This window comes from Periophthalmus magnuspinnatus, chromosome 6 (genome assembly GCF_009829125.3).
Source record: "Periophthalmus magnuspinnatus isolate fPerMag1 chromosome 6, fPerMag1.2.pri, whole genome shotgun sequence".
NCBI lineage: Eukaryota > Metazoa > Chordata > Actinopteri > Gobiiformes > Gobiidae > Periophthalmus > Periophthalmus magnuspinnatus.
In genome coordinates this window covers 16,424,576-16,437,086 of record NC_047131.1, presented here as the reverse complement: position 1 = coordinate 16,437,086, position 12,511 = coordinate 16,424,576, and the positions used below count along the sequence as shown (strand labels likewise).

General features: G+C 39.1%; 1 protein-coding gene across 3 annotated transcripts in view; it reads left to right on the top strand.

The window, feature by feature from the left end:
• LOC117372025 (genetic suppressor element 1-like) overlaps positions 1 to 12,511 on the top strand; it is a 59,025-nt gene that overhangs the window by 37,033 nt on the left and 9,481 nt on the right. For all 3 annotated transcript variants that reach the window (XM_055222450.1, XM_033967740.2, XM_033967741.2), the window contains exons 2-3: positions 4,879 to 5,058; positions 7,888 to 8,087. In XM_055222450.1, coding sequence (XP_055078425.1) covers positions 4,879 to 5,058; positions 7,888 to 8,087 — 380 coding nt within the window. The remainder of the gene's footprint in view (positions 1 to 4,878; positions 5,059 to 7,887; positions 8,088 to 12,511) is intronic.

The following is a 12,511-nucleotide window of genomic DNA, read 5'->3' as shown; positions in this document are numbered from 1 at the left end:
ATTTAATTAATGGAACCTCATTGTGATTTCATTAGGAAGTTTTGGCATATGTTTCAATTCAAAGTATATTTTCAGTAGTATATGCAGTGCCTTCACTGTGGCCTCACAATGTTTATTTTGTAAGAGGCGACACCACGTGTTACCTCACACCTGTTTGTGTTGCTATTAACAAACTTTTCAACACTCGCTTCCTAGGTATAAGCATGTTTTATCTTTGTAAATCTATAGGTCTGCATGTTTGCATTTGGAAGGGCTACGGGTTTTATCATGTTAACACAATAAAAACAAAACATTATTTTGATGCATGTTAACCCAGGTCACGTGTGTCAGTCACAAACCCTGGATCAAAGGTCCTTTTCCTCTCCCCCTCTGTCTCTGCTCAGCACTTACATCAGGGGGCGAGTCCACTGTGTCTGTGCATTGGACATGAGGAAAAGTCCTGCTGTACAGGCAGCGCAATAGAGATGAGTCCAAGCTCCATCTGAGTTTTTAAACTGTTCAAGAGTCAGTGCTGAAGGAGAAACGACCCGGTAACGTTTGCAAACTGAGAGTGACATTAAATACATTAAATATACCTGCGGAGGATTAGTGATCGATCAGTGGCACACGTCAATCATGTTTACCTTGAAAACAGAGAGAACAGAGATATTCTCTTCTCACATGTTTAGTAACCAGTGAGCCATTTTGAACTAGGACTGCACAGAACTGAACCAGGACTACACCAGGACTAAACAGGAGAACTAATGACCAGATCTGAATCAAGACTAAAGCAAACTAAACCAGCCTTCTATTAGGCTCATAGTGAGCAGCTTCTACTGGGGTCATTGTGAGCAGAGACAGCCCTCTATGAGACTCATCGTGAGCAGAGACAGCCCTCTATAAGGCTCATATTGAGCAGAGAGAAGCAGCAGACCACACAGGACAAGCACAGGGTTAGAGATGTTAAAGATATCTCATAGAAAGTAGTGCTTTCTAGGTCTAGGTAAATTCCTGTGTAAAAATCCATTACAATACATCAGCCTCAAAGAACTCAGTTGAAATTAACCATATGGGGAAGAAACTGTACTAAGCACCAAATAGCAGTATTCAAAGCTGAAACTTTTTGAACAGTTTAGTTTTTGGATAATATGATTAAAGCTTGTATTGGAGTTTAAAGAGGAAATATCTGTAGAGGGTAAATGAGAAGGGGAAACAACTATAACATGGTTAAAATCTAAAAAAAACTTGATTTTGCATAGAAGGTTCGCTTTAAAGGTCCAGAAACCATATTAAATCAGATTTGGGTTTACATGCAAAACCACTGAATGTGATAAAGTGAATGAAGGATTTAAGATTATTTTGTTAAATGACCCACTAATGAACAAATGTATAAGACCACATGGTTTACTCTGATTTAATTCATATCTTTATTAGATTATAATCATTTTAGCGAATATTTGTAGCACTTATAAAATTGTGAATGTTCTATCATTTAGCTTTATTTTTTCTTGTTGCTCCATTCTGCAAAACACAGAAGGATTGTATTGTCCGTTTGTTTTTTCTCACTTGCTTTCAAATCTCACCCTATCTGCACCACTTTGTCTTCACACGTGATGCTTGGCAGGGACACTTTGACAACAGACAACAACTACAGCACGTTTTTAAATTTGCCCCAGATTCAATTAAATATTCAATTTTTGCTGAATAGTGTGGCCTGTCAACGTGCCATGTTCAATATCATGTTTTTGAATTTGAATGTTTCAGCTAGTTGTCTGCTGCTTGGTCTTTCTGGTGGTGCTGGGTTAAAATACTATAATAGGGTCATTGCAGGCAGGAGGCCTATGGCTAATTCTAGCTTTAATTAACATTAGTGGGTCAATAACCAGGGAAAATCCCAGGTTACAAGTAATGATTGATGGGTTAATGTATACATGTGTTTACAAAAGGGTGTGATCAGGTCAATATAAGGGCAAAGACCAGTATTGCTTTTTATGGATCGTATTTTTTAAGAAGTAAAATGCATAAATAACCACTTCCTGATTCTAATGTTTAAAATATTTCAGTTCTTTTTCACATGTCTCAGCTTTTTGTCATTTTTTGTTTAATCTCAAATATATAGCAGGCTTATAGCAGAGTTATTATCCACATTTCAAGACTTGGGCTGCAACACATTTTTATTTTGGTAATTGATTAATCTGTCAGTTAACTTATTTTTGCTAGACTTGAACCACACAAAGCTAACACTATGCCTTCTGAACACTTCTTAATAATGCATTAGTCTTATATAGTGCTTTTCCAGGCGCTCAAAGTTGCTTTACAATTTTGTGCATTATTCATTCACTCCATATTCAGTGGTGGTAATTTACTGTTGTAGCCTCAGCTGCCCCTGGGGTAGACTGATAGAAGTGAGGCTGCCAATCTGCGTCACCTGCCCCTCAGACCACTACCAATCATTTCCTCACACTACAGGATCATACATAGGGAAGGGGGATGAAGTGTCTTGCCCAAGTGTTCAACAACAGTTTACACTCATCCTAGCTGGGATCACTCAAACCCAAACACACGCACCAAAAAATGTAAATTTAAATATATTGTGTCATCTTTTTCCTTGTTGATTTAATGCCATTTGTTTACATTTTAAGATGATCTCATTAAATCTAGAAATTGACAAATATGCATTTTAACATTTTTTTTTTTTCTTCTTATGGCTGATGCCGATACTTTTGAGCAGGCCACTGCTGCACATTTACAGAAACTAAATAAGTTTATTGATTAATCTTAATTAATCCAGTTAGTTGTTGTAGCTCAAATCATTCCATTTGCATTTTTTTTTACTCAGGAGCTGATTCACCATAAACTTCTGGACTACATCTCTCAATGAAGTCCAACAATGATTTAACTTCTTGCAAACTTATTGGTGGCTAATAATGTGTGCATATGCAATGTCTGAAGATGTGTTGGTCCCTGGAGGAGAAAGGGACATGCAGCTATCCGGGCGTGTGATTTGCTATTAGGGTCAGTGGAGGACCTACGCGTACCCACTCCCCTCACAGACACAAAGACTGCCTCGACACCCCCTGACACAGAGCTCCAGACTGCCACCAAATGCTCACATTTTGCCCCTATTTTTGGCATCTGTGCAAGTATTTTTTTCAAACACTCGCACATGTACAAGCTATTTTTTTGATATTTATGGGAGGTGTGTACAAATCCACAAAAAATCCACAATCAGAACTGCTTAGTATTTAGAAAAATGTATTAATCTGACTAATATTTGGCCCACCCATTTGCACTGCTCTCTGTCCCCTCGTCTACAGCAGCGCAGACACAGCTGAGCTAAGGCTGTGCTCAGGCCGCTCAGGCTGGATCTGTTCCATCCTTTTGCACTAAATCTTGGTAAAATTATGCCTTTACTTTGACAACAATTTTATTCTCCTAATATTTTGACTTTATTCTTGTTAAATTACAACTTTATTCTCATAAAAATGTGACTCTTATACTTGCTCACAGTAACCTTTGCAAACTCACTATTATGTCACTGCAGAGGACAGGTGCAGGGACTAGTTTCAGTGATAAACTACACATCTTATCTTAAAGCCTCAGTGTTTTAAGCATACAAAGAATATGAAAGAAGAGTAGAGAATACACTATTACTTAGACTATATATAAGTGAAACTACATATGAATAATTGAGAGGGGACTGAGGGGACTAGTAAACTTACATTTACTCAATATATGATTTTCCTTCAAGCCCGATCCATTTTACAGATGACACTTGGATCTTGCTTCCTGCTCATAAAGAAATCTGTCTGCATTAAACGTCTATTTGCTGGTTACATTACAGTCAATCATGAATAAAATATGTAAATTAGCTCGAAACTATTAACTGAGGAAAAAATATATTAATTTATAGCATGCGACCCTACATTTTCTGGTTGTACTAATAAAAGATTTCAGTCAGAGGCTACTGTGCTCCTGGAAAAAATGTTAGTCTGGAGGCCTGTCCTGACACGATTCATTGGTTCGATGCGAGTGAGCGGGGAGAGAGATAGAGAGAGACATAGTGACAGAGAAAGAGATATAGTGACAGAGAGAGAGTGAGAGAGGAGAGTGAGCCCATGTCACTAGGTATTAAGCAGGATCTAGTAAACAAACTTGATTTCTTGACCCAGGCTCTTAAGAGAAGGGGAGTGAAATGCAGACTCACACTTGGTATTGAAAGAGGTCTCATGTAAGATAGGATTTTGTACATAAAAATGTTACGTGGATTAATTGCGTAATAAATCTGAAGGATGTTTTGCTGTGGTGATACGCAAAAGCGGATATTTCTTATTATGACTAAAGTGTCTTAAATATCTATCAAAAACGACTTAATATCTGCAAGCAAGGTTAAGTAAGGTTAATCCATTGTTACTTATGTGTTAATGTCACACCATATATATCGATATATATGTATGGTTTGATTTGCACTCATCATTGTGGTGGTGATTCAGTGCTTTTCTGTTGAATGTTGTTTTATGCTTATACATTTCCCCCCACCCACTCGCCTATTGGTCAGGCTCTGTTATGTTCTGTGTGAGTGACTGGTAGATTTAACCAATCCCAGCGAAGTGTGAACTTTCAGAGGAAGCAGATGGCTTGTGTTGCCTTTTAAATTAATAGCAGATAAAAAAGAATACTGCAGGAATAATTGTTTTAAAATGTCTGAAAACTGGCATGTCATTTCATTGGCATTATGTCCGCCCTTCCCTTTGCTGCAGAATGAAGTATTTGAGAGAAGACCGAACAATGCCCCTGTATGTAAAGCAAATGTTTGTGAAGGACAGCAATGTTATTAGATTAATGGAGAATTATTTTTACACCAACAAAATAACCCAAATCTCCTCTTTCCCTTCTCAGGTATGAACCATGACTCCAATAAATCTCCATCATTAGGAATGATCTCCACGGCAACCCGCACCACGGCCACTGTCAGTCCCCTGAACCCTCTAACCAATGGGAGCGCAGTGTCCCAGTCTACAAACTCCGGATTCGCTGCTGCCCTGCGTAAACTGGCCAAGCAGGCCGAGGATCCCAGAGGTGGGTCAGTCCGCCTGCTCTCAGCACCTTCGGGCCCCTCGGAGGAGTTCAGCAAATGCACCACGCAGCAAATTATGTTATTGGCTACACCTTCAAACAATATTGTGGCTCCTCAAAGCAAAATGATGATGTATTTTAAGTTTTGCATGCTAAAATGGCAAATCTGTCACATCAAGTACCACTACAGGAAGTAACAGGAGTATCAGGACTAAAACAGAACTATACCAGGTTTAATGGGTCTAAGTCAGGTTCTGTCTAAACAGGTATAAAAAGCTCTACAGCAAGTCTAAGGCTATGCTAATACGTGTCTTGGTCTAGTCCTGGTTTGAGTCTGGTTTAGTCATGGTCTAGTCAAGTTTTAGTCCAAGTCTAGTCCCAGTGTTGATGTGGTGTGTGTGCAAGGATTAATGAAGCCTAACTGAGTGCTAAATGAAGGCTGAATTAACCAGGTCTAAATAAGAATTAAACTAAGCCAGGTACTAAAATAGGTCTCTAAAAGGAGTAATCTTCAAATGGACTAACTTACACTAAGATGCATGTTTTTATAGTATAATAAGCATTCAAAAATTTAAATTAAGAAAGCAAAATAGATAAGTTTAATGTACTTGTAACCACTATAGAATATTTAGTTGGTTGGGCTATTGTTTATGGCAATTAACGCATTAAGACGACAGAAGAACAGGCTGCTCAGGGAGCTTGTGCATGAATGACACACAGAACAGATTGGAATAAAGTAAAATATATTTGGTGAAAGTCAAAACAAAGTGGAATCAAATTACATTGAACAAAATTAACGTTTTTAAACAACAACAAAAAAGAAGGCAGTTCTTTGTCAAAGATTGTGGGACATTTCAGGCAAAGCAATAACATCTCCACGGAAGCAAGAAGGTTGTGAACACCCCACCAGAAAAGTGACATAGTGCACCTTTAAACAAAATATACTTGGAACCGAGGGTGGATGCAAACTTAACACACACATAACACATTATAATTAAGACTAAACCAGGACCAAACCAGAACTAACCCAGGACCAAACCAGAACTAAACCAGGACCAAACCAGGACAAGTGTAGCACAAAACACTGGTACGCGTCCCACATTTTGAGAAGCCCTGGATTATTACACACTACTGCTGTGTACGGACTCATTTAGGCAGTGCGGCATGTCACTCGGCTCATTGGTGTTTTAATGAAGGTGTTGGATAAGAGGTGACCTATAGTGACCCCTACTTCTCCTTGGTTCCCTTCATCTGTTTCCATTCATCTCCTAATAATAAGAATCTAATTACAGCCAATTATAAGAGACGCTCCTTCTCCGCTCTCTCCCTTCCTGCCCGTTTCTTCATCTTATTAAACCCCCCTTTTGTGTGTGCACTTAATAGTAAATGTCAGCGCCGTAGAGTGATTCCAGCCAGGATGCTGGTGTACTCTGTCATTTTAGTGTGTGATCTGAACAATTTGATTTGTTTTATCAGGGATTTATTTACACTTTTCATCTTTTGGCACAATAACATCCTCCATCTTCATTTAGTGCACTTCCTGTATCTTTCCGGTCTCGTATTCCCTTTCATCAAATTGATTGAATTGCTGTTTTCCTCAGGCAAAACAAAAAGATTGATTGGAATACTCATTGCTCCGAAGGGAATTTGACTACTAAGTGCATGATATTAGATAAACATACAGTGTGGAGCAGAACCATGCATTAGCATTAAGAAAGCATTTTACAACAGCACAATTATTATTTCAACTGTAAATTTAGATTTTTGAAATACATTTTTAACCAGTCAAAAGTAAAAATATGGTGATACTTGAAGACGTTAGTCTGGTCACAGGTGACTCTTCCTGCGTGTGATTGACAGGTGGATTAGCCAATCAGGGACACAAAAAGTTAGTTTGTATCAAAACAAATATGTCTGTTTATGAGGAAAAGGAAAATTCTACAGATTCAGATTTCTGCAGAATCATTGATTGAAGCACTTAACACTGTTAGTCTGAGATGAAAGAAATGCAGTTTTATGTGACATTCACTGAAATAAACAAATCTGATTGCTAATTCACATTTGGTTCTGGCTTGAGACGTCGTGGAGGGCATGGAGACCAGACTGATCTATCGGTTTAAAAAAATACAGAGAGATATCATTCTGGACCTGCCAGGCAAGTGAGGGGACATCTAGCTAGAGAATAGATACAAGGTAAAAGTTATAATAAGATACTCCACAGTTATTTTAATATCATGATTATTGTGATTATTCGTTGTAGCCCTAATTTCCAAAGGAATCCCTGTGTCATAGCTTTTAACTAATCATCATCATAGATTTGTCGCATGAATTTTTTCTAAAAAGGCATTTGTTATGGCAGATAAAACTATGGCATAAGGCAATCTTGCATTTTTATTTTTGAATCATTGCTCCTGTTTGCTTCTCTAACTTTGTTGTATGCTAACAGTCATCTGCTGTAGCCAATAGCAGCATTCCTTTCACTCAATCTGATTTAAGATTTGTCCAACTACGTTATAATGCGATGTGCACACCTAATAAGAGTTACAACCAGTTAAGGTAGCATTAAACGTACTGTACCTAATTTATACTGTCTGAAAACACGAAAAACAGAACTAGTTCATTTTAACTGGTTTGCAGTGGTCCAAAGTTATTCCTCATTTATATTCCGAGCATCCTAACTGTTCGCAGAAAGTTTCTAAGTGGTTTTCACAACGTTCAGAGGACAGAGCAGAATTTTGCCTCACAGTAAAGATTGCAACAACTAGCATTCTAACAGTACTTCCTTATTATTATTATATTACTTTGCATATATCTCCACTTCCCTCTCTCCAGGTTCTGCCGTCAGCCGCGAGCCGTCTCCCGTCTCCACCCCCTCCACCAGCCACAGCTCCCCAGTCACCACTCCAAAGCGACCATCTTTAGGACCTCCTCTCCTGGGCCAGAGCCGGGGCCACAGCGTCCCCAGTACCACTCCAGTGGTGACCATAGCCCCCACCAAGACCAGCAACCTGTGGAGGGCCGAGTCAAGACAGGTGAGGCAGCAAGTCTCACGTTTCTCATGTTTTAACTTTTTTTTGTGAAAGCTTGATTTTCTGTCAAAATATATAAATATAGGTGCCCAATTTAGTATTGTAAGTGAAATAGTTGGCTTATAATAACCACATTTAATAAACCATGAATAAATACTTAGTCACTACTTAATTAAGGGATTAGGGTTAAGGTATAAATTAAGTCGTAGTAGTTCCGTAGTTCCATAGTTCAGTAGCATTTTAGTGATGTCTCAAGGACCCTATTTGAACCCTCCTTACAGTAAAGCTTAACCTCCAAGCCTATATCCATGCTCTTGCACAACAATTTTTCATAAATGTACAAACACATGGTAACACTACTTCACAAACCTGATGCAATGTGCAGTTGTTTCATTAACACAGTGCACGCTGATTGTGTTGTGATGGCACTCTGAAGGGAGAGTGACAAAGGCAGGGGAAACTCAGAGCATCAAAAGACTGTGAGTGAAACTTACTAAACATGTTAATGTGTTGTTTTCGGCAAATATAGCATTTGCAAAACAATAACAGGTATCATGGTGATCTAAATATGTTATGTGTTAGCAAAGTGTAATATCCCTTCTTGAACAATATGAAATACTGGATCGTGTCCAAAAAAGATTGTACATATGCATATAAAGTTTCTTATTTTGAACACTCTTTTATTTTAAAGGTGACATATTATGTAAAATATTATGAGTCTTTTTTTATAACAGTGTTCACTCAGTGTTCAAGTTGTATTTGAATTGATTCATGCATGTTTGAATAATCCTGTATTGTGTCCTGTTTAATCCTGTGTGCTAAAAAAAAACAGTTTTCACCTATCCCCCTTTTCCGCCCACTGCCTTGTACTATTTATTTAAAAAAAATTCTGATTACGGGTCAAACATGTCGGGTTTAAAATGTCACATACACATTTTTCAACAATACAGGAACAGGAAGTCAGTGGAGCTGTTTATGTTACTAAGCAGACAACACTGTGGTTTATGAACAAAATGTCAAATAATAAATAATAAGAATGTCATAGTTTAATACCAAATACCTGAACAATTGGTAGAGAGGCTGTTTTTTAGGACATACATGGAGGCATTTCAGGTTTACTTTGGCTTACATTACTGTCAATTACCCTTTTAATGTATTGTGTATTTTTTCATTGGATTTGAAACCTACCATAGCTTCCAAAAATGTAAAACAATTCTTGTCAACATTAAGCTGTCACAACCAGCCGGCCCTCACGTCTCTTGTCAAATTCTCTGCTTTCCATTTCCACCCCCCTCTCTCTACCTCCCTCTCACTCTTTTTCTCACTCCGCCTCTCTCTTCATCTTTCTTTCTCTCTCTCTCTCTCACTCAGCCTTGCTAATCATTCCTTGTCTTTTTCAGTAAACACACAAGAAGCGTTATAAAAGGAGCGTTAGGAGGCTGCTGGAACAGACTTCCACCCTTTGTGTCCGGCTTCCCGTGGCGTTTGTGCATATGCGCCTGTGTACTTGACCCCCACAAAAGGCTATGGATGGCCCCCTCCTCTCTCTCCATCCCTCCCTCCCTTACATGTAGCCTATGTGTGTGTGTTGTTGTGCGTGCATGTGGGGTCAGCTGGGTGAGTTTAAGCCAGGCTGCGGGTCCAGGCCTTCCCCCCAGCACAATGTGAGAGGTTGGCCCCCACTGTAGCCACTTCCACTTGGATCAGAGCGACCATTCTCCCCCCGTGACAAAGCCTACACTGTGGGACTGCCTGCCTGGGGCGCCCATTCAGAGCTTTCAGCAGGGAGGACAGGAAGGGGGTGGTAGGGAACTTGGAGAATAGGGTTTTAGGGAGCTAGGAAAGGAGGTAAGGATAAAGGCTCCAAAGGTTTGCATGGATTTCAGGTTTAGCCAAATGAGTGAGATGTATTGAGAAGCTCATTCGATTGATACACACTTTTAGGTAGAGACATCAGTAATGTGATAAAGGGAGACAATGTTGGGGTCGAGACACTGGTGGTGGAAGAGATGGAGAAGCTGAGGTGGCTAACAGGTCTGCTGCTGAAGTATCAAATATTAACTAGTATTGAAACTAGATTGTCATTTGAGCATTGATACTGAAAAAATGATATAAATAGGACCAAATTGACAGGCTAAGGTAGCTAGTTTGGGATTGGTTGACAGTTGCCCATAGATAAAAATATTTCCAATTGAATTTTCACTGAATTTTGTCCTAAAAGTCTGCACTGCACTGAGACATTTAAGAAGCTGCTTTGTGTTTACGGCTGCATCTGTGAAGACAATTGGGAGTCTACCGTGTCAAAGGTCAGGGCGTGTGACGGCTGCTCCCCGGGCGGTTTTTGTATTTCCCCCTCCCTCTGTATTATCTATACTGCACCCTACCTCCCTCCCGCACTCCCTCCCACACTCCCTCCGGCACTCCCTCCCGCACTCCCTCCCTCTGAAGTGTCTCTAGCTAGCACACTCTTGGTCAGATTGGGCTTTGATATAGAGCGACGACGGTTCATCGTTGGTTTGAATCTGCTTTTCATGAGTGAGGAAGTCAAATGAGCAGCAGAATATTCAAACGACACGGATTTCACTGCGCTGTCCGAGTGGAAGGTGGCACCTGAAATGTTGCCAGGGGAGCGGATTTGTTTGTGGTTTCCCTGTGGTAGCTCGCGCCTGCATTTACACTATGTTTCTTTAGAGACATCCTCTGACACGTTAGACTAAATGAATGTTTTTCTAGCAATTAGTGCACTTGTGGTAATGTGTGATAAGTGGATAGGGTAAAATTGGCTGTTATTTTGAATGCAAACAGCTACCGAACCAGAGCACAAATATAAGGCAATTAGAGAAGCTGTGACAAAAGGTTGAGCAAAGATAAGGAAATGTTTTTATGATAATTATCTAGAGTTATTAAAATGCTAGAGTCATGGTTTGACATTATGAATTTGATCAAAATATTATTCTCACCATCAGTTAGATAGATACATAGTCTGAAGGACATTTATTTTATTTTTGGATATGTTATAATGTTTACTTATTAAAGACAACTTACTAGGAATTGTATTTTCATTCATTCAGCTATATTAAACATGATTTTGATACTAAGGAATTGACTCAATACTTGTTCCTTATTCTACAGTTACATAAAAGAAAGTACTATGATTTAATGTTGAAAATTGTGTTGTCATTGTGGTATCAGAATTGGTACTGAAATTTTATTATCCATAGGTGCCATTTTGAGCACTTTTTACCCTTCAGTAGATTTTTTTTTTTTTTTGGGATTGATAATTACTATGGCAACAGTGAAACCCATGGAAACCAATTTTTGGTAAAAGACCAAGACTAAGAATTAAGCGTAGTTACAAACCTGAGTAATGTATTATATAAGGACATAAACTTGTAGAGCAGTAGGCAGAGCTGGTGACGGTGGAGCTGGGAGCTGTTTGGTTCTTTCTTACCCTTGGGAACTAAAATGAGCTGACCTAGAACTTTAAAGTCAGTTTTATGCATCCATTTGCCCCAAAAGCCTTCATAGTATGCCAGTAGTTTTAGATAAGCAATCACAGATCAAATGTGACTTTATGGTGACTGAGCCTCAGAGTGGAAAGAAAGAGAGGGAAAGAAAATGAGATGGAGAGAGGGGAAGAGAGAGGGATGTTAGGACGGAGAAGTGTGCGTTTGGCTTGATATTAGGATCATCTTTCCTCTTTGATGTTGACCTGTTATGACATATCAAGACCACTTTTCCACTCAGCTGAGCCCCCGGGTACAGCCCTCAGGCCCTCTCCCCTCTCTCCTCCTCTCCTCTCTTCTCACTCCCCTCCTCTCTTTCTCTCTTTCTCTTAACCTTTTCATCTAGCTTGCATCCAACCGCAAAGTGACGGTCGTTTATGTAGTTGAGTTGAAGCGTTAGACAGGCCAAGACCCCATGTCAGAGCTAGCATCGCATTCGGCCATCAAGATATTTGACCTAGCTTGGCTTGTTTTAGTAATGCCAAAGATTTGCATAGGACACTCAAGTTTGCATCAGATCATTTGAATGTTTTTCCTACATATGCAAAACTGCAATTGACTAGCCTGACTGTTAACTTGTTTTATGTATGTTTTACAGTAAACATATGGGACTCCTCTGGTTTAAATTGTGGCATAAAAGCCATGGTGAAAAGTAAACTAATTGCAAATACATTTATGTAATTATGAAGATTGTTTGGATAATTGTATTGTAGATTTTTTAAACCTTTCTTTATTAATGTAATTGTAATTCGCTACATTTAAAATCGTATTAATTAGTTACTGAGTATACTACAAGTCCAAATCATCCCAATCCACTGCTGTCTCAGTCCTGTCTCTATGTTCAATACATACAAACACTCATATCTGGCCAGAGCCTAGAGAATATGCGGATTGTGATTTAAAACAACTTAATGTATCTTT